At 41.2% G+C, this 23,674-nt stretch overlaps 1 protein-coding gene across 1 annotated transcript in view; it reads right to left on the bottom strand.

Annotated features, from left to right (window-relative positions):
- Positions 1 to 15,712, bottom strand: part of LMTK2 (lemur tyrosine kinase 2) — an 88,050-nt gene extending 72,338 nt beyond the window's left edge. Inside the window, exon 1 of the mRNA XM_072836986.1 lies at positions 15,320 to 15,712. Coding sequence (XP_072693087.1) covers positions 15,320 to 15,407 — 88 coding nt within the window. The 5' untranslated portion in view covers positions 15,408 to 15,712. The remainder of the gene's footprint in view (positions 1 to 15,319) is intronic.
- Between the last annotated feature and the right edge of the window lie 7,962 nt (positions 15,713 to 23,674).

The raw sequence follows: 23,674 nt of genomic DNA, 5'->3' as shown, positions 1-23,674 counted from the left end.
TCATACTACTTGGGGGGAAAAATTTCAGAAAATCATTGCACATCATGCATTTCTACTTAACACCTCGAAATTACAAACCCTTATGATAGATCATAAAGCTTTCCTGTGCACAGAATCTTAAGTCACTAAATGTTTTCCTTGCCTTAGTGTAACAATACATCTATTTATAACATTAAATAATCTAGAACGTCCCTAACATATTTTAATTTTAGAAAAAGAAAATGAAGCATAGCACCAAATACGCCCAACCACACAGAACAGTAAATAGTGCATTGATGATCTAGTTGATGAATCAAAGATTCCACAAAGACCCCTAAGCCAGAATATCAACAGCCTAGAAAAACAAACTGCACCGTGTGCTAATCACAGTGAAGTGTTCTTTCTGTTCAAAAATGATTTCAAGGTCAGCCAACCCAACTGTTCTCTAGTACTTGTGGAAAGGTTATGTAATTTGAGTGCTGATGGAATACCTGTGAATGAGATCATTTTATATGAAGTTGCTTTCATCTCAGCCTTTTCCATCGAACTGCTATCAAAGGTTCATTTCATTCCAATTTAGAAAACACTAACTAGGATGGAGACTACCACAGAAGAGTTCCTCTAACATAACAGTTGGGCCAAAGGAATGTCAGATTTCCATGACTTCTATCAGATTGCTGTGTCCTTACCCCATGGGAAAACAACGGCAGGGATAATATCTTATGAATCTTAATGAAGTCAATGGCATAGTTAGGTTGTGGAATAATCGACAGTACTCAGATGTTTGTAACAGCTCTGAATCATGATCTTCCTGTAGTTCAGGAAGCCAGCTCAGGAAGAGGCAGCATCTGGTCCCAGAAGTAGAAATTCGTGGCCAGTTTCCCAGGGCTTCTTCCTCCATAACTGGTCACTTCAGTGTCCCACTAACATCTAGGGGAAAGGACATTCTGTCTTTCCATATGACTTCCTGTTGAAATCTGTAGAAATGTACAGGTAAATCAAAGGCAGTACTGGATTCACAACACTAAGCCAGCACAATTTCTGCACAATAGGACCCAGAGGATGGGAGAAATGACCTAAATGTCTGCTCCTTACTTCCCAGGGAGGGTAGACCTTCAATACTCTAGAAAAACATGTCTACCTTTTTCCTTTATTTATATATTATATATATATTATATATTATATATATTTAATTTTAATTTTATATATATTAAATATATATAATATATATTATATATATTTAATTTCCTACAAGACCTTTATATAGAGTCTATGGTCTCTGAAATTTTCTAGCTTCCTAAGATCTAACTGAAATTCCTGCTAATACAACTGAAATGTATTCTTAGGCAATATGTCTTTGAAAGTTCTTTCTTCAGAGAGGAAGCAGAATTGTGATGGATGTAGCTGGACTGGCCATAGGCATGGTTGGGACTTAGGGATATGTACAGAGGATTCATTCTACTCTTCTGTCTACTTCTATGCATGTTCAAAATTCTCCATAATAAAGTTTTATTTTTTAAGTATGATCTTTGTAATAAAGTCAGAACTGCTAATGATACTGACCTTGACAAGTGTCTATAATACATGCAGGCAAGATGATCTACGGTTTCCTACCTGATAATGCTTCACTGATACATCTTTATATATAGAAAAATAAACCCAATGATAATTTAACCCAATATATCCAGGTGCCTCCAGACACTCAAGTGTCCAGCCTAAGATAAAAGATCTATAGATAACTAAAAGAGCTATAGGGGTGGGGTGTCTTCTAGCCACACAGCTGTTCCATCACCCTACTGTGAAGTCCACGAGTCAGCAAGTCCCACCCCACACATCCTTCATTCAACAAATGTTTACTAAGCATCTTCCATAGGGCAGACTAAGCATCTGCTATATTCTGGGAATCTAGAAGATCCCACACTCACAGTTTACATTCTCGTGGAGGGAGACAGACAATAAGGTAAATAAATATACAGCACCTCAGACAGTGATAAGCAATGTGGGAAAATTAAACAGTAGATGGGAAAGATTCATTATTTTATATAAAGTGACCAGGGAATACATTTCTGATATGACAATTAACCCAAGAAATGATGGTGATTTGGCCCAGGTGGTTATAAAAAGTTGATACTTAAATGGCACTTACTACATGCCAGGCACTATTCCATACTCACCCAAACCCACAACAAGCCTTTGAGGTAGGGACTATTATTAGCCCTGTTTTATTATTTTTTTAAAGATTTTTTATTTATTTATTCATAGAGATGCAGAGAGAGAGAGAGAGGCAGAGACACAGGCAGAGGGAGAAACAGGCTCCATGCAGAGAGCCTGACATGGGACTCCAGGATCACGCCCTGGGCTGCAGGCGGAGCTAAACCACTGCACCACCGGGGCTGCCCTATTAGCCCTGTTTTAAAATCAAGAAACTGGGCAGCCCAGGTGGCTCAGCAGTTTAGCACATAATGGAATTTATATATATATAATATATGTACATATATAAAGTTGTTCTATTGTATGTTAACTGAAAGAAGGGGTCCAGGAGAAAACACAGGTGACAGAGAAGGATGTCCCTGATGACTAAGCCCTGAAAGGAAGCCAGGGCTAGAAAAGGATGGGATGTAAGGCATAAATTAGGAAGGTAGTCTTAAAGAGTTGAGAAAAAAAGAGAAAGTGACACTTGTCTACAACTCCACATACGTTTCTCAATACCTATCTGTGAATCTTAAAAATATACACAAAATACCTGCCAATGAGCATTATTCTTGGGATCTGCAGCACTTAGCAAATTCTAACAAGGGTTCATTCCTCCACAAAAGCATACAAATTCATGTTTGAAGAACTTTTCATGTTTACAAGTTTATGATTACATTGCCTAAAAGTCAGAAATATTTTTATCACCTTTAAACAGTACAACTTCATCTCATAGGTAGAAACTAAAACTAATTTTTAAAAAAATTTTATTTGAGAGAGAGCAAGCATGGGGGGCGGGGGGGAAGGGCAGAGGGAGAAGGAGAAGCAGATTCCCCAGAGAGCAGGGAGCCTGATACAGGGCTGGATTCCAGGACCCCAAGATCATGACCTGAGCAGAAGGCAGACACTTAACTGACTGAGCCACCCAGGTGCCCCTAAACTGTTTTTCTTATAAAATTTTTAAAACAGGGCAGCCCTGGTGGCTCAGCGGTTTAGCGCCTGCCTTCAGCCCAGGGTGTGATCCTGGAGACCCCGGATCGGGTCCCACGTCAGGCTCCCTGCATGGAGCCTGTTTCTCCCTCTGCCTGTGTCTCTGCCTCTCTCTCTCTCTGTCTCTCATGAATAAATAAATAAAATATTTTAAAAAATAAAAAATAAAAAATAAATAAAATTTTTAAAACAGTTAAACATGAATGTGGGTTTTGAGCCTCTTTATAGAAGTCTTCACTTTAGCTTCCTAATTTTCAGTAAGTAATTATCTTTAGTACTTTAAGAATCAACTATACGACAACTACATTTAAATTTCATCTCCAGGGCACTTGGGTGGCTCAGTCAGCTGAATGACCGACTCTTGATTTTGGCTCAGGTCATGACCTCAGAGTCATGGGATATAGCTCTGTGTCAGGCTCGTGCTCAATGCAGAGTCTGCCTGGGATTCACTCTCCCTGTCCCTTTATCCCTCCCCTCACTGGCAAGCTCTCTCAAATAAATAAAATCTTTAAAAAAAATTCATGTCTGTACTTTCAGATAATAAATAGAAATAAATAGGGGCGCCTGGTTGGCTCAGTCGGTTGAGTGACTGACTCTTGATTTTTGTGCAAGTCATGGTCTTGGGGTGGTGGGATCGAGCCCCATGTCCAGCTCTGCACTCAGTGTGGAGACTGCTTAAGATTCTCTCTCTCTCTCCCTCTGCCCCTCCCGCTTGTGCTCTCTCAAATAAATAAATTTTAAAAGACTGATCCAGAGGAGAAATGATCGGGACTAGCCTTTGTGTGTACATGTATGCATCACCCAAATGAAAGTGTTCTGAGGGGAGGAAGCAGTGCACTTGGTGAATGGGTGGGGCACAGGGGGTACCTGGCTGTGAAGGGCCCTCTTACTGCAATCAGGTCTGCCACTGACTGGCAACACAGGTTCAAACTTGCTATCGAACTTCTCTGGGCCTCAGTGCCTTCACCTATGAGCCAGCACGCTAGCTTTAAAACTCTACACGAGGATTTATAATTCCAAAATTTAAAAAAAAAAAAATATATATATATATATATATAATTCCAAAATTTTATGAGTCTACCAAGTACCTGTACAGTTAATACCAGAAATCAGATCTTTTACTAAAGTACTTTTTATTTTTCTTAAGAAAATGAAGTTAAACGACAGACTTCTGGGTTGCACCCAGGTAGCAGGCCTCAGTGGAGTGTTCCCAGGGGACTATTTTGGTAAGTTTGTTACTCTTCTATGCCTCACTAGCAATCAGTGTCCTGGTGTTGTGTTTTAATAATAGTCTGAAGCCAAAGTCAAGTGGGGCTCTGCGCTGTGTGACTGGCAGGCTAGATCCTTGGAAAGTAACCGTTACGGCTGACACAGAGAACAGTCCTCACAGGCACACTGCCAGGTGGAACCAGGAAGAGGAATTTCTTTCCTTATGAAAGGAGCACAGGCTGAATTTATCAGGGGTTTGGAGAAGAAATTGCAATGTGAAAAATACTTAAAAAGACTTTCAACTTAAATTCAGTGGCTCATCTGAGAGGCAACCAACCAAAAGACTACAAGGCTCTGGTTTTGCAATAAAAATGCTGAACTACAAAATTTCACAATTGCAAACTGGTTAAAGTAGCTACTATAAATGTGCAAAATGATTGCACACTCATTCTACTCGACCTTCGAATAAGTCCACGATGCCTTTGAGATTTACTTCCTATAATTAAAGGTTGCAGTGTCATCATGTCAAACTCCTGGGCAGTAAAGCAAACAAGGAAAAAAAGATGTTTTCAGGATGGACTCTGAACATGGGCCTTAAGGAGGAAAAAAATCATAAACTCTAAAAAAATTAAATAATAGTGTTTTTACCTTGGATAAAAGCAACTTCCCTCTCAAAAATCACTATCATAAATGCTTGTAACTCAATTTTTTTTCTCCCATCCAAGCCATACAGATGTTGCCAAAAACAACAGTCCTAAATTATCTGTACTAGCTTGTGAGCCCAGGATGTTCTTAATCAAATTGGACTGATTATACAATCATTACAATGTAGCTGTTTCAGAGATTAAATGGTGTACTTTCTTTAGCTCATCATAAGACTATTTTGTACATACCAATACATCCACAGCAAATATACAAAAATATATCAACTGGCTAAAAAGAAAGTACTTGTTGAAAAATATGAAATAGGCTACAAATCCCAGACTATTTTAAAATAAACTAGCTTAGAAAAATAAACTTTTTGAGAGCAAGACATTAATGACATGATATTATCCTGGAAAGAAACAGCTCTGAAAGTTACTGAATAGGTCACGAATCCAGGGCTCTCACACACTAGCGTGCATGTCTCACCTGGGGAATCAGGAATGCCACTGGGTTACTAATGCCTGCTCTAGCTTAATTTCCTTGCTAAATCTGAGCTCCAGTGGGCAAAACCCTGGGCAGTCCAGGGCTGGCACGTTTACACCATGAGGCTCTCAGCTCATAACACTGGCATCTGACTGTCAGGTTATCAGCTCAAAGTTTTTGCTGATTATTTATATAGGATATTTATAAAATATAAAGAAGTTGTTATTTATACTGACTTTCAGAGAAAGAGCTAAAATTTAAAAAAAGGGGGGGGGGCATTTAGAGCTGTGACTGTTCTGCCCTGCAGTATTTAAATTTGTGGTTGGGGATCCCTGGGTGGCTCAGCAGTTTAGCTCCTCCTGCCTTCAGCCCAGGGCGTGATCCTGGGGTGCCGGAATCGGGTCCTGCATCAGGCTCCCTGCGTGGAGCCTGCTTCTCCCTCTGCCTCTCTCTCTGTGTGTGTCTCTCATGAATAAATAAATAAAATCTTAAAAAAAAAAATTCCTTTGTGGTTATTGCATACCTACTTTTCACAGGAAGATTCCTCAGAATGATATCCACATACCGTGGTCAGGAGTATAAATCTCTCCAGAATTTAGGTGTTGACATTAATTTTTTTTTTTTTTTTTTATGATAGGCACACAGTGAGAGAGAGAGAGGCAGAGACACAGGCAGAGGGAGAAGCAGGCTCCATGCACCGGGAGCCCGATGTGGGATTCGATCCCGGGTCTCCAGGATCGCGCCCTGGGCCAAAGGCAGGCGCCAAACCGCTGCGCCACCCAGGGATCCCTGACATTAATTTTTAAAATTTAAATTGTTCTTCCTTCCTTGAGTCTCACTAGTTACCCAAGTCAACGGATTTCCCCCAAGTAATTGATTTTATCTTATCTCTAGTAGAAGATAAAATATTTATGTTGTGGGGGCAGAGAAATCACCAAAAATGTATTATAAAGGCATATTCCCAGGCCAACCTCCAGAATTGATTCAGTTGGTTTGTGGTCCAAAAATCTGCATTTCTACAAATACCTCAGCGATCTTCATGCAAGTGTACCATTTTATAAAAACATCTTCACTTCTTCCTGAAACATTTACAGCTCAATGGGTACCATGGCATTTATAGCAAAGCAAGGGAGTGGCCGAGCTAGTAGGAAGCACACAGGTGAACAAGATTCATCATAAATTAAAAATTGTTGATGCTGGGTGATGGGTACGTTAAGATCATTTACTTTTGAAAATGTTTGAAATTACCCAAAACTAAAAGTGAAAAAAAAAAAAAATGAAGAGCTCTGTAAAATGATCAAAACAAGTCCACCCTTTCACGAAGATGGCGCCGAAGGCGAAGAAGGAAGCCCCTGCCCCTCCCAAAGCCGAAGCCAAAGCAAAGGCTTTGAAAGCTAAGAAAGCGGTGCTGAAAGGCGTGCACAGTCACAAAAAAAAGAAGATCCGCACGTCACCTACATTCCGACGACCCAAGACCCTGCGTCTCCGAAGGCAGCCGAAATATCCTCGAAAGAGCGCCCCCAGGAGAAACAAGCTTGATCACTATGCCATCATCAAGTTCCCCTTAACTACTGAGTCAGCCATGAAGAAAATAGAAGACAACAACACACTTGTGTTCATTGTGGATGTCAAGGCCAATAAGCACCAGATCAAACAGGCTGTGAAGAAGCTCTATGACATTGATGTGGCCAAGGTCAACACCTTGATCAGGCCTGATGGAGAGAAGAAAGCATATGTTCGACTGGCTCCTGACTATGATGCTTTGGATGTTGCCAACAAAATTGGGATCATCTAAACTGAGTCCAGCCGGCTATAAATCTAAATATAAATTTTTTCACCATAAAAAAAAAAAAAACAAGTCCAAAGCTCCCTGTAAACTTTTACCAATTAAAAAATTACCAATTAAAGGAGTTACCTACAATTCAACAACTGCCAAAGCTGACAGACCCCCTAAAATAATCCTAATTAAATTCTTAAGCCTAAGAGGTTTCCCTCATATTCTCAGAGATTAGGCTGCTTTTTGAGAGAATAAATCACATCTATTTTTCAAATACCTATTGCTCTAAAAATAAAAATAACATCCTGTCAACATCATTCTATCACAAACATGGGATGTAGAGTACTTATGGCAATGTTTATAGTTGGTTAATAGGTAGTCAAGTGACAGAAAACATCGCCAGGGCCTTGCTAAGTCATTTGCTCCTAAGGTCCTTCATCCTTCCAAAATCTCTTTTACTCTCTCTCTTCTTCCCAACACATAAGATTAGGTATAGGAAGCAGAGGATCAAAACCCCATTATACATGCCCCAGTAGCAGTGAATAAATCCAGGGCCCACATCTTGGTTTCTAATGCCATTCTCCAAAAAAAGAAACCAAGATACTGGATAAATGGCTCATTCTAGGACTGGACAGGAAAAAATATAAGATGAGCCTATAGCTTCTTCAGTGCCAGAAAGAAAGAACATGAAAAAAAAAATTTTTTTAAAGGTGGGAGTGGGGGGTGATGGTACCAGAGCCAAGTGAAGGAGCTCCAGTGGCCAAAGCTGGTACACTCTGAGCAGGAAAATAAATAAGATGATATTGGATTATAACCCCAAATGTAAAATCAATATCTATGTGCCCACTCTAATATAAATAATTGAGTAAGAAAATTAATGAGGAAGATGAGTTAAATCTCCCATACCAAAGAATACCATATAAAATATATAGGTACTTGGCCAGGAAGTGGAGCATAACTCACCACCTCTTAAATGTGGGCTATATGTACCATGGAGGAGGAAAGAAAAAGAAACTTTACAATAGAGAAAGCTGCCAAACCAGTCATGTTGAAAGCATGTACTCCTGACATGATATGTGATTAGACTGGCACTTTGCCTCTGTGGTCTTCCTTCCAGAAACATAGGACCCCAGCCTAATCAATGAGAAGAACATCAAACTCCTCAAGAACTGTCAAGATCATTTAAAAAAGGGGAACACAGCAAAGGAGCCTAAGGGGATGTGCCAACTAAATCCAATGTAGTATCCTGGAACAGAAAAAGGACACTAAGGAAACGTTAAAGAAATATGAATGAAGGGACGCCTGGGTGGCTCAGCAGCTGAGTGCTTTCAGGTCAGGGCATGATCCTGGTGTCCCAGGATTGGGTCCCACATCGGGCTCCCTGCATGGAGCCTTGCTTTTCCCTCTGCCTGTGTCTCTGCCTCTCTCTGTGTGTCTCTCATGAATAAATAAAATATTTTTAAAAATATGAATGAAGTAGGACTTCAGTTAATAATGATGTATTAATTAGTATTGGCTCCTTACCACACAAATGTAAGATGTTAAGAGGGAAAATTGGGTAATGGATATGCAGGAACTCTTTGTACTATCTTTGCAATTTTTCTGTAAATCTAAAAGTGTCCTAAAAGAGAAGGTTTATTATTAAAAATAAGACAACTAGGGCAGCCGGGGGGGGGGGGGGGGGGGGAGGGGGGGGCGGTGGCTCAGCGGTTTAGCGCCGCCTTCAGCCCGGGGCATGATCCTGGAGACCCGGGATCCGGTCCCACGTCGGGATCCCTGCATGGAGCCTGCTTCTCTGCCTGTGTCTCTGCCTCCTTTCTGTGTCTCTCATGATAAATAAATAAAATCTTTAAATCAATCAGTCAATCAATCAATCAACTATAAAGCCCAGGCAATGGCCTATGGCTGGATAAAAAAGCGAAGTTTGCAAGAGAATGAGAGGCTCCAAACTTATATCCTCTCCTTTTAGCTCACACACTCTCTGGAGAACTGGTCTGTGAACTTCGTTCTCTGGTACCATCCTCACCCCACAAACTTTGCCTGAGTGTCCACAACCTGTGAGATATCATGCAAACACCAGAAATAGGATATAGGACACAGTCCTTGCAGTCCGGTGAAGGGACGAGGCTTAAAGAAACCAGTGGTATTTGCTAAATGCAAATGATAGACTGGTACAGCCAATCCAAACCTTTTCTAATCAGAGCCCATCAGTAAATTTTCTTTGCATTCCTTCCATTTCATGCACACTGATTTACAAAGCATAATGTTAGTGTGCCAGTATATTCTGTACCTTAAAAAGTCACATAAGTCAAAATGTTTAAAGAACAGAATGAAAACAAATAAAAACTGAGGCTCCAATGTTTTCATCCCACACCTTACAGAACCTCTAGTTCTACAAGCAAACACTCTAGTAGGAGTTCATTGGGGGAGGGGATCTCTAGGATCTGGGCAAGAAGAAAGTTCTTGGTAGGGAGGCGGGGCTGCAAAGAGGTGAAAAGAACAGAAAGAAACTGACAACAGCACATATGTGTTGGAAGAGCCAGACAACACATGGAGACTATATGGAGAGCTGAAGATAATTTACAAATAAGAAGCAGATTAATTTTGCTCTTAAAGTGCCACAAAGGTGGAGAGGGGAGGCAGGGACCCCAGATGCCCTATAGCAGAAATCTGGTTGCATCAATTGGGCCTGACCAATGCTTCCCAAACTACAGTCAGATGCCGGAGGCCAGGGTCTACCCTAGCCCGCCATGGCACATAGTCTTGGTGTGCCCATCTGACTTGATGATAATTGAGGCCTTATAAACAAACACATATGATGAAACGCAAAATCTGCCAAACTGTCAAATATAAAAGGTGTGCCATCACCATTCTCCAAGCCCCAGGAGGATAGAAGAGTACAGAGTCACTCTTTTGTAGTGGGGGGAAGAGCAGCAGAGCACTGGCTTAGCCCCAGATGGGCCAGGGAGAATGAGAGGTGCTCCCCATGCTATGGTTTCGGGTACCTGAGGCATTTGGCAACAACAATTCTCATTTTTCCCATTTGAATCACAATAAAGTCAAATGAAATCTGGAACCTCCGCATTGTGCTAACCTTTGGGGGAAAAAAACACCTTTTTCTTTCTTTTTTTTTTTTTTAAATACTGAGGTTATTTTTCTGATATGCCTGTTCTTTGTGGCAAATAACTGTAATGCCAAGGCACCATTCCAAATTAGTCACTTGCTAACAATTTAAAAATACTTCACTCCAATATTTTGCTCTGACGCACTGATTTTACCATATTTCTTCAGCTTTCTCTTACATTGTCTTCATATGAAGATTTACAGAAAAGTTGAAAATCAAATTCAGAAAAGACCCTAGATAGCAGTCTGTTTTAGACCAGGGGCATCTGTACACCTTTTCCTCTTTCTAATATTCCTTTCCTCATGCCTGAGTAATAATAAACAAACCTCTTAAGGGGCGCCTGGCTGGCTCAGTCAGAGGAGCTTGCGCCTCTTGATCTTAATGTGGGTTTGAGCCCCACGTTGAGTGTGGAAATTACTTAGACTTAAAAATAATAATAAAATAAAATAAATAAACCTTTAAAGAAGAGTAAGGCACAGCTAGAAGACTCCAAAAATATATGGCTTTAAAAGAAAGAGAGGAAGCAATTCAGTCATATTCATCCCTCCAAATGATACTTTCTAAGGGCCCAGTTTAGCAGGCTGTTTTCAGGGATGCTTTATTCAAGTACAGTTTTTGTTTGAGATCAACTAGACCTACATTGCTTGTAGTTCCTTTAAGTACATTAAAACCAGAAAATGTTCACATGCAAGAGCTTTAATAATCTTGACATTTAAAAACAGGTTTATTACATAAAAGTGGACTAATCCAGATCATCCTAAAAATTTCTAGCACAATTCCTCAACATTATGAATTTCAAGAAGTAACAATACCAGCCTATGCATTATCCTTAAATAAGCCAGATTTCTCTGGGAAGGATCTCCTCTTCACCCATCATATAACAAGTTATTTTAAGTAACAAAGGTTTTTAAATCCAGTAAATTTTAGGCATGCCATGATAAGCAGCTACCTTTGAGTTTCTTCTATGAACTATACCACTCACCATTAGTCGATTCCATGGTAACCCACCAATTTTACAAGGAAATCTGAAGCAATGAAGAAGCCTAACATAGCAGGCATGGCATACATGACATGACCTCCTCACCTTCCCACAACCCTTAGGGAAAATATCACCATTCTTTTTCTGAGCTGAGTTCTGTGAAGCTTGGAGAGGTCAAGTAACTGGCCCAAGGTCTCAATACTATTGAAGTGGCAAGGGGAGGCCTCCGCCACAGACAGACTCCAAAGTCCAAGCTCTGTCCAGAATACTCACTCCCGTGACTGGTTCACAACTTTCCTTCTTAACGGGACTGAAAGGTTGGCTTCTTTTGATACATCCACCTACAAGGATTTTTTGAGGACTCATTTGTTGCAGAACCCTGGCCACCCCTTACAATAAATTTCATTTTCATTACAAAGTCTTTTTTATGATATATACAGCTGCTATCCAAGTGACACAGCAAGCCCAAGGACTCTAAATTTTAGGAGAATTGCATGAAGAGTCAGCACATTGATATCAGCAAAAGTGTAGGGATTTGATAACTTCAGTGCTGATCAGCAACAAGACTTTTCTACAGACTTCCTATTACTGTGCAAATGAACATATTTAGTTAACCCCTAAACACTACCGACTAAGAGCAACCACAACATTGCTGACCGAAATCAAATTTCAGGCCTTACAGCCAGAAATCATGAAATCATCTGCATGGGAAGTCTGTTAAAAATCATTTTTATTTCCCAGAAGCTATTGAAATAAACACAAAAATTCACACTTTTAGAAAGCACTTCCTTTACTGCAGAATCTTTTTCAAGATCCAAGTCTGTTTGTTTAACCTAAAACCAGAGCCCCGGTTTCACAAGCTGCTGTTTAATAAGTAGCTGAGTCCCACCGGCTTCACAGACTTCCGTGAGCTCCTTTATCTGGAACTGCTAAAAAGCTTCCTCTGTCCTCGGTGACCTAATATGCCACAGAACAATAGAAGTGGGTTTCCTTGTCTAACCACTATCCTAATATTAATAACAAACTGTGGACTTAAAGGAATGCCTTCACAAATACAAACAGAAGATCCATCTTTATGATCTGAATCCTAAGAATCATATAAAAGGTACATAAATGTTTTCTAAGAGAAGAATGATCTGATAAGTATGACCTGGAGAAAATAATTTCTCAACTGTAACCTTAGTTTAGTAACTTAACTGTGTGTGAAAACAGTGGACTTTCTCCCTTTATGTAAGCTTCCTAGTGAGGACCAACAAGATCTCCATCTACCTAACAAGGGCCATTGCAGAAATATACATTCTCAGGAAGAGGCCCCCAAAGAGGGCATATACAAAACCCCCAGAGCAATAAAGAGAGGCCCAAAATAAAGTTCAAGCAAGAAATGCCTTCCTTGTACACCTGAAACTAATATAACACTGTATTTTACCAAACAGGAATTAAAATAGAAAGAAAGAAAGAAAGAAAGAAAGAAAGAAAGAAAGAAAGAAAGAAAGAAAGAAAGACCTTCTTGCCTGATAGACAAAGGCAATCCACATATTTACAAAGCTTAATTATGACCGAATATGTAAGTACCCTTTTCAACTTCCGAACCTAGAAATGAATTTTGGCTTAATTTTAGTTAACTGCCTCATTTCTTTCCCCATGCAAATGGACTGGCAAAGGATAAAATCCAAGTATTTTTTCCAACCTATTTTTGATAAGCCATTCTTTCTCCAAGGCACTGGAGAAACCAGTTTAAAATTTAAGTAGAAAGAATAATGCCAAGGAGATAAAAAATACTATGTGATGCATCTGTCCTTAATTTGAAAATGGCCAGTCCCTCAGATAATCAAAGGCTCGAGAGTTACTATGTTTTCAACATTTAACTGCTCTTTTACCTAGCATCTATGTTCAAGAGGGGTTCCTCCTTCTTAACCAGTGAGATCACTTCCCAGGATTAGCTCAAATGTTTCTTTATTCTCCTTGGCCTAATACATCTTCATCAAGAATCCATCTCCATAACCAGGATTAATCATCTCTTTTGGATGGTAATACAAACCCCCAAATCGATGTGTGATTGTGCATCTTTTCCACAGAATTTAACCTTAGGTACCTGTCATTCATATGCCACATGTCTAATCACATACCTTCTAAGCAACAGAATATGAAGAGAAAATCTGCAAAAGCAGCTATACATCACCAAATATTTGTCTTATTAATGCCAAAATTTGGTATTTCTATTTATGGATTAATTTTCTTGATTATTTATGTTTTACAATGCTCTGAAAAACCCTCGGATTTTATGATTCACAACTCCATAAAATAGTGAAAGAATGGAATAAAAATCATGTCAAGAGGTTTATAGGCAGACACATTTCCATAGCTTTTCACATAGAATCCGTTTTTCAAAAAATATAAAAATTTAAGTGCAAAGTCATCTGGAAACTTCTTGAATCCCTTCACTGAATACTCTTTATCCACTATCTTACTCTAGTGCTAATTTTCAATTTTACCATATAGTTTCTTTCAATATCAACATCAACATCTTTCCATACAGTCTTTTACAACTTCCCGAGTACTTTCTGTTACTGCAAACCCTCCTAATAACATTCACTTTCCATATCTACCAGATCAGAAAACAGAATTCACCTAACAAATATTTGATCTAAGGCAGTGGCAATAACTTAGATGTTACATGGTACAATGATAACAGTTAAAACTCAACTAACACACTCAATGACATAATCTGGTGTAGCTCTGAAACAATTATATATAACTTTCATTGTAGATGTGTTTGTCTTTACTGGGTAAGATACCTTCCACATTGTGTACCCAGTGAATTTCATTTAAAAATAATTCTTAACGTCAAGAGTATGCCTAAACACTTACAAGTCTTGAAGTGAGAAGTGGAAAAATCACACAACTAGGGGAATCTAAGACCTGGGTATTAGATGTGGCTCCACCTACAATTTAGCTGTGTCACCTTGGGTAGGTCATTTGACCCTCAGGACCTCAGTATCTTCAACTGCAAAACAAAGACATCAGACTCAATTTTCTTTAAGGTCTCTTCCAATTCTAAAATTTCATGACTCTATGAAGTTTCAGTCTCTCCTTATTAAAGATAAGCACTAGATCTTAACCCAGAATTTTTTTTAAGCAAAACAAAACAAAACAGAAAAGACCCAACTAAAGACGCATTCCTAAGGTAAAGTTTTATCTAGGAAAATAAACCACAACTGAAAACGACGTCGAAAAAAATGGGGAGAAAAAAAATCACACACTGACGTAGCTAAAATAGAAACTTCAATCACCCTTGGGCCATTCTGTCAATAGTTATTCAAAGGCTGCTACTCTAATCACTGGCTTCCTAAAATAGAAAATATTTACAGACTTGTTTCCTTCCCATCCCCAGAGATTCAATCCGAATAAAAAGCTCAGCGTCTAAAATCAATTTACAACTTCAGAACAAGTTGCAGGGAGCGAAGAAAAACTCCGCACATCTCACCAAGTCATTTGCATTTAAGGAGGATTAGGGCTAACAAACGGTTCTTATTATAAGAGGTGAGAAACGCACAGGAGGCAGGTGACATCTGAAATGGAAGCAGAATTGCCAGAAAGGGATGTAGGCTGAGGACCTTCGGGCAACAGGTTCAGGGCTGGTACCGCAGCCTACCTGGGGAGGGGTCGACGCTGCCACCCGGCTCGCCGTCCTCCTCGGCCCCAACCGCATCGCCTCGCCCCCGCTTCGGCCCTGGAGAGGCTTCCCGCTCCCCCACCCCACGCCCCTGCGGCAGAAACCTCCCTAATCGCTCGCGTCCCCGGGCCTCCCGCCCCGGCAGGCCCTCCGATTTCTCGGCGCCGACGCTGGACCGGGCCCGCCCCCGCCTCCTCCCCCGCCACCCCCGTCGCAGTGGCCCCGCAGCCTGGGTTCCCGCAGCCCGGTCCCTGCAGCTGGCCTGCTCACCTGCACCTGTTTGCGGAAGTGGCGCGGCCCCGGCACTGCCGGCGGCCAGGAGCAACAGCAGCAGCAGCAATGCCGGCGGCCCCGGCATCTCGCCACGGCGCGGCCCCGGGGCCGGCTCTCGGGTCGCCTTCCGTCGGTCTGTCCGTCAGTCGGTCCTGCCTGCCTCAGCGGCACCCGCGCCGGCTGCTCCAGAGCACAGGTCGCTTCGGCCAAACCTCAACCTGGCTCCTGGTCCGCACCCGCCGCTCGGACCACAGAAACACCATCCTTCCCGCCCGCCCGCCTGTGCCGCCGCCGCCGCCACCCCTCAACAGCAGCAACGGCAGCAGCCCTGCGGAGCCGCGGGCCAGGGCAGCTGCGACCCTACCGCCATGATGGGCTGCGTCATGTGACGTAGGGCGGGGGCGGGACGCCGTGACGAACAGCCCAGCCAGCCAATCGTCAGTTCCACACCGGCCGGAGAGGCCCCGCCCACCATCCTGAAAGAGGGAGGATGGCCGCTGGTGCGCCCCCTGCAGACAGAGGAGTGCGTGGGCAGCAGGTAATGCAGACAATTATTTTAATTTTTAAAATACAGGGAAGTACAAAGGAGACAATAAAAAGCATTCCGAATTCACCTGAATTTTTTTCCAATATTTTAAAATGAGCAAAAATAGGCCTATTTTGTCTTCTTTTTTTACCTGTCATAGACATTTTAGGCCATTCTTAAGTTGACCTACACATCCTATCAGCCATCAAGGATACTTGGGCTTTCATTTCGATTCAACAGGAATAGAATGGCTCTCCCCTCACACCCACTGACTCGGCTCCTGAACTCAGGATGGTCCCTTTGCCAAGAGTGCCCTTCCTCTCTTGGCCACCTGGCACACTCCACTGTCAAGAGTCACCTAAAGGATGACGTCATCTAAGAAGGCCCCGCCCAGCCAGGAGAAATGATTGACGTCTCCTCGTGCCCCACCCCGGCCCTAGACAGGCTGCTCTCCCAGCTGCCCTATTTCGTTGTTCCTGGAACTGTAGGCTCCCTGAGGACAGAACTGTGCCCATGTCAGTGGGAATATCCCCGGGGGCTGGCACAGGGCCTGGTTCCGAGTAGTTGTTTCCTAAAGGAATTGTCCCTGGTCCCGGGGCTGGGCACTCCCAGGTGCCAACTTCTCCCCACCAAGAGACAAGGTCCAGCCAACAGGTAAGGAGAGACCATAGTCCTGCAGAAAATGTAGAGAAAGCACCTTCCAGGCAGAATTAACAAAATAAAGGCCTGGAGGATGGGAAAATGCTGGACTTTTCTGGAGAATGTACTTGTACCAGTTTGTGCATGAGGAACTGATTTGAATCTTATCAGATGGAGCTCTATAAACTGCCAGCAGGGGAGCCCAGTTCTCCAAACTCCTCAAATGTCCATCCTAAATGTCAGCTCTCTGCAGTGCTAAACCAGCATTAGACACACAGACGATGCCCTAGGGAATATTTGTGGAATGATTAAGGCAAGCCAATAAACACCTAAGTAAACAAGTAGGTGGAATGTGAAACACTGAGTTTGAAGTGTCCCTGCCTGTCTGCTGATCTCTGTTTGGGAAAGGGGAGGTAGGCAAAGTTCTGGAGAAGAGATACAATCACCCTGCTGTGCTTCGACTTCTATCAGGAATCTCCAGACTTTGAGTTTGAGGAAGCCAGGGAATGCTCATGCTGTGTGTCAGGAGAAGTCACTATGCTTTTTTGCAGCAGTGCTGGCCCAAGCAAGGCCCTGCCTCATAATCCTTGTGGTTGTTAATCATAATTAAAGTGCACCCCAACAGCAAAATGTCAGACCATAATCCCAAAGCAGATGTCATTATTATTTGAACAAAAGAAAAAGTTTTTAAAAATACTTTTTTTCCCACTTCACAGAGCAGGAGTTAAGGTACACATTCCTCAGAGCTCATCTAATGGAAACGTTTACCCTATCATCCACCTCACCACTCATACCTTTGCCAGTGCTTCTCGAAGATTTCCAGTTAGAGAATTTACAAAGCAATTGAAAACCTGTTTGCTTTGTTTGGTTTCAACCTAGGAATCAGAAAACAGCCTCTGGCACAATTTGGGATTAAATCCCTAAACTTGGAAACAATATCTTGCAGTGTGTTCCTATAGCTGTTCTCACCTGTGCTCAGCCTTTTCCAATTTTTCTTCCATACCAAGTCATCACTTGGACAATCCTACTGGCCTTGCTGGTCCTGCCAGCAAGCTCTCACTGAGGGCTAAATGCTGAGGGATATGGAGTCAGTTTAGTACTGGATATATGTGCATCTCTGGAGGTCTGGCGTCCAGCAGATACTCTAAATGTTTGCAGGGCTGAGCTGGGTGCATCCATGAGTCTTCTGTCAGTGGTGTACTGGAACTAGGTGATATGGGCTCATGAGAGCCAATTGTTAAATCTTCAGGAACTTTGCATGCCAGTTGTTAGACACAGCCATTGTTAAAAATTAAATTGTATACACTGACAAATAAATTATTTTAAAAACAAAGGTAACACAGTGCCTGAGAGGCTCAATCGTTTAAGCGGCAGCTCAGGTCATGATCTCAGGGCCCTGGGATTGAGCCCCGAGTCAGGATCCATGCTCAGAAAGGAGTCTGCTTGAGGATTCTCTCTCTCCTTCTTCCTATGCCCCTTTCTGCTCTCTAAAATAATTAAATAAATCTTTAAAAAACCCAAAACAACAACAAACAAAGGTAATAGGAGAAGCACTTCCAGAATGAAAAGCTATGAGAACACTGGCAAAAACATTCAAAATCAACTTCTTTAAACTCTAGAAATTAGCCAAAGGTTTGCACCAACACAAGGAGTATTTATTAAATAAAAATGGCTGAATCTCAGTAAAAACTTTGAGCTTTGTGGCATTTTCATTTGTTGTATTTCCATTCTTCTCCCCCCCACTTCCATGGTAGTCTTAAAAAGCAACAGCCTCAAAACCACAGTAACTGTGAAAATGAGCAGCCTACCAGCTGCAGGAGGAAACAGGTTTGAGGCTTGCCCAAAAGCTGCATCCCCAGAGAACTGACAGTGTTTTACCCATCAGGCAGCTCCTAAAATGGTGCCTAAAAAGGCACCACTCTCAGGACTTGTCTTTATTTGACATGACTCAGAACTCCCTTAGTGCAAACAACCCTTTTCCCAGTTTGTTGGAAATAATCGGTGGTATTTGTTTAACAATGCAGCTTCCTGAACCAGTAATACCTGTTGGCTGATCAAAAACTTAAAAGAAAAAATTAGGGAATGAAGTATCAATGGGGGCTTTGAAAAGCTCCAACAAATTCCTGGAAATCTAGAAAGCTGTGTGTATGTGCAAGGTTGTGCACAGGCCCAGGAAAGACACAAGAAGGCCTAAATTACTCATTCCTGGCTGATCTTGAGGTTCCGCGCAAGCAAGAAGTGAAGGCTAGGGCAGGATTTTAAGCGGCAAAACATTGCAGGCATGCCATAACACACATACAGAGACTCTTAGGAAAATTTAGGAGACATACTGATTCAAGACATTTAAGAAAATCTTTGTATAATCATTAACTACATACAAGCTTTAAGCTAGCTGAACAGAGACTTCAGTGGCCACATGTAATAAAAAACATAGACTTTACAGAATTAGCCCAGGAAAGTAATTAAACAAACAAATGGTGACAGCAGCAATTCTTGCAACAACAACAAACAGCAATCACAAAACAAATTCTGGGGACAAGAGATACTAGGGAAAGGTGGTTTCCAGAGTTGCCATAGTGAGATTTTAAATATCCAGTTTAAGAAAAAAAAAAAAAATTGGAAGACACAAAAATAAACAGGAAAGTATGCTCCACAAACAGAATAAAAAAACAGTAAGGAAAAACTTTCCATGAAGAAGCTGAGAAGGTGGACTTAATAGATAAAATTTAAATAAATAGAAACCTAGTAAAAATTAATTTAAAAATAAATAAATAAACTATTACAAATATGTTCAAGGAGCTAATGGGAACCATGTCTAAATAATTAAAGGTTGATTGAAAGAAGGTTGATTGATTAAAGAAGATCTCACTAAATGGAAGACATCCCATGTTCATGGATCTGAAGATTTAATATTGTTAAGAAGGCAATATTCCCCAAATGATTTGCAGATTCAATGCCATCCCCATCAAATTCCAGCTGGCTTCTTTCCAGAAACGGAGAAGCTGATACTAATACTCATATTGGAATTCAAGGGGCCCAGAATAGTTAAAACAATCTTGAAAAAAAGAACAAAGTTGGAGGACTGACCCTTCCTGATTACAAAGCTAGAATAAACAATGTGATATTAGCATAAGAATAGACATATAGAACAAATAATATAACTGAGAGTCTATAAATAAACCTAAATATTTGTAGTCAATTGATATTCAAGAAGGTACCAACAATTCAATGGGAAATATTAGTTTCTCAACAAATGGTGCTGAAGCAATTCATATGAAAAGCATGAAGACAAACCCCTTCCTCATGCCATATGCAAAAATTAACTCAAAATGGATCAGAGACCTACATATAAGAATTAAAACCATAAAACTTGGGGCACCTACGTGGCTCAGTGGTTGAGCATTTGCCTTTGGCTCAGGTCGTGATCCCAGGGTCCTGGGATCAAGTCCTGCATTGGGCTCCCTGCAGGGAGCCTGCTTTTCCCTCTGACTACGTCTCTCCCTCTCTCTGTGTCTCTCATGAAAAAATAAAATCTTAAAAAAAAAAAAAACACAAAACCCTCAGGAGAAAACATTGGTATAAATCTTCATGTTTTTGGTGATGGTTTCATAGCTATAAACAGCAATAGCACAAGTAACAACAACAAAATGATAAATTGGGCTTCAACAAAATTAAAAACTTTTGTGCTTCAGGATCCCTGGGTGGCTCAGCAGTTTAGCACCTGTCTTTGGCCCAGGGCATGGTTCTGGAGTCCTGGGATCGAGTCCCATGTCGGGCTCCCTGCATAGAGCCTGCTTCTCCCTCTGCCTTTCTCTCTCTCTCTCTCTCTCATTAATAAATAAAATCTTTTAAAAATTTTTTTTAAAAAGAGGATGAAAGACTTTTGTGCTTCAAAGAACATCCTCAAGGAAGTGAAAGGACAATTTACAGAATAGAAGAAAGTATTTGTGAAGCATATATCTGATAAGGTACCTGTATTTAAAGAATATATTTTAATTTTTTAATATTAACTATTATATATTTATTATATTTATATATTAAATGTTAAATGTTAACATATTAATATTAATATTAAAATATTAATATAATATTTATATATATATTAAAGAATATATATTTTTATATATATATAAAACCCTTACAATTTGATGATGAAAAAAGAAATAATCCAATTAAAAATAGGTAAAAGATAGGAGTAGACATTGCTCCCAAGACATACAATAAAGAAATGAAAAGATGCTCAAAATCATGTGGCATCAGGGAAATGCAAATGAACACCACTTCACACATTAGATGGCTCTAATCAAAAAGACAGATAATCATGAGTGCTAGTGATAATACACAGAAATTGGAAACTCCTACATTGCTTATGGGAATATAAAATGGTGCAGCCACTTTGAAAAATAGTCTGACAGTTCCTCAAAATGTTAAACACAGAGTTATCATACGATCTAATATTCATGCTCCTAGATATAGATCTAATATAAGTGAAGACATATGTTCACAAAAAGCCTTGTTGATCAATGTTCACAGCAGCACTGTTCACAATAGCCACTTTTAGCTATTGTGAATAACCCTAATGTCCATCAACTGATGAATGGATCAATAGAATATGGTATGTCCTTGTAATGGAATATTATTCAGCAATAAAGGATGGAAGTACTGGGGCACCTGGGTGGCCCAGTTAGTTAAGTGTCTGACTGTTGATCTCAGCTCAAGTCTTGATCTCAGGGTCGCGAGTTCAAGCCCTGTGTTGGGCTCCATGCTGGGTCGGGAGCCTACTTAAAAGAATGAATGAATGAATGAATGAATGAATGAATAAATAAATAAATAAATAAATAAATAAATAAATAAATTAAATAAAGGAGGGAAGTACCAAAACAGCTACAACATGGATGAACGTTGAAAACATGATGCTAAGTGAAAGAGGGCAGTCATAAAAGGTCATATATTGCATAACTCCATTTTTATGAAATATCCAGAATAAACAAATCCATAGAGACAGAAATTAGGTTAGTGTTTGCCTAGGGCTGAAGGGTGGTGGGAAGAAATGGAGAGTGACCACTATCAAGTCTCATGATTTTACTATATTTTACTGTTATCTATGCTTTGAGCTTATTTACATATATTATAGTTGTATAATGGAAATACTATATGGTATGTATTATTGTGCACCTCTTCTCAATTCCAACTTCAGGGATATCATGTCTTTAGCTTGAACTAAACCAAGGTGTAAGTATTTAAACCATAGATACTGGCAAATGATACTAATCAGGGCTGTTTGCCTCCCAGAGAGCCACTTGTTACACACATTAGTGGTCTTGCCAGTGGGTACCCTTTACAGGGTCTTTATGATTGCCTCTTGCTGCCTTGAATCCCTTTTGTAATTGCATTACTTTACTCCAGCCTTAGGCGAGTAAGGAGACCATGCAGATAGTAGGTCGGACTCTGCCTAGTTCTCTGCCAATCAACAAAGATCACATACCTCATCCCTGACTGTCCTTGTAAATGCCTTTGTAGGAAGTTCTCACTTTTCATTGCCTTCTAGATCCTCTGTCCAAAGCTCTCTGAGTTAAGGACAGTTTACCAGCTGTGTTTGCCTTTCAGAGCCCTGAGCCATCTCCCACTTTGGGGGAGGGGGGGTGCATCCAATGTTGTAAAAATCAATCAATCAATCAAAATAAGACACTTAACTGACTGAGCCATCCAGGTGCCACCCAGACATCTCCTTTAAACAGAACTATACAACCTATAGCTCTCTGTGATGGGCATAAATGCTTGTTTCCATTTTACAGATGAGTAACCTGAAAAACAGAAGTCAAATACTTTGGCCAAGGTCATGTGGCAGAAGCAGGATCCTAACCCAGCCAGCCTGGCTCCAGAGTCCTTGCTAAGCCTCAAAATCAAAACTGAATAATGAAAAAAAAAAAAAAAACTGAATAATGTCAAAAGCATACATTGAAGGCCTTTTCTGAATCCCAAGTGTGGGCCAAATTATGGAGGTGTGCCTCTTGGGTGAGAGACCCTGGTGGGGAAAGAAATGGGGGTGGGGGAAGAGTTGGAGGTGGAGAAGCAAATCCTATCCTGAAAGCAGTAGTTGCTTAATAAAATAAATCTCTCCAATGAGAAAGACAGTATCTCCTCCTGGGATGAACATTTGCATTTTTTTTCTCTTTAGCCTGCCCAGCAGCTGAATCCCTTCCCATGTTGAGAAATGAGAAAGTCCCATAATATGAATCTTTGAATCTTGGTAGGTGGAAGATCACCTCCCACTATGAAGACCAGGGGCCAGACATGGCCTCTGTGTCCCCAGCAGCCAGGGCCTAGGCATCCTTCCAGGTCCTTGGGGCTGCTGGGAGCTTCATCATCCCAGCACGCAGTTACCAAGGCAGGGCCTGGTGGCCTCCCCCTGCACAGCCTCCTTGGTGGCTCCCTATGTCCTGAGTCCAAGTCCAGAGCCCAGACCCAGCGCTTCTGTGGCTACTCACTGCTCTCTAGTCGTTTCCCAGACCCATGTGGTCTCTAGAAGAATCAGAAGATCCTTGAAACCAACTCAACTATTTCAAGCTTCTGCAAAGAACATTGGCCTCTCCTTATGAATGCAGCCAGTGCTGTGGGAGCTGCTCTTGAACCAGGCCCTCAGGTATTTAAGCAGCATCAACTCTGTGTCACTGGACATACCATGATGGACAAGACAAATGCTGTCCCTGCACCTTGGCATTTGTGCTCTGTCGGGGACAGAAATTGCACAGCTGATCACACAATTGTCAGTGCACTGTTGTAATAGTGAGAGATAGTAAAGAGCAGGTATACAAGGCAGCCTGATCCAGTCCTGGGAATCAAGGAAGGCTTTTCTGAGGAGGTGATACTTGAGGGACAATCCCAAGGATGAACAGGGGGTAGTTTGTTAGGGGAGGAGGGAAATAGAGTTCCAGATGGAGGAAAGAGCGTGACTTTTAATGTTACATCTCCCATGCGTCAGAGGGAAAACTATCACTGCCCGGTGGAAAGGCAGGTAAGTTTGGATGAGGAAAGGGAAGAGTCCAGTGTAGTCCCTGGGAATTGTGGGACTGCCTTTGGGAAAGGGTGCGATGGGGCCCTGATCCCTCCCATTTCTCTCCTAGGGGGTGTGGGAAGGGGCTTCACTTCCATTTCTGACCGCAGGGCAAGCCCACTCACTACACAAG

The sequence above is a fragment of the Canis lupus genome, chromosome 8, assembly GCF_048164855.1.
Source record: "Canis lupus baileyi chromosome 8, mCanLup2.hap1, whole genome shotgun sequence".
NCBI lineage: Eukaryota > Metazoa > Chordata > Mammalia > Carnivora > Canidae > Canis > Canis lupus.
This window is presented reverse-complemented; position numbering and strand designations above follow the sequence as displayed.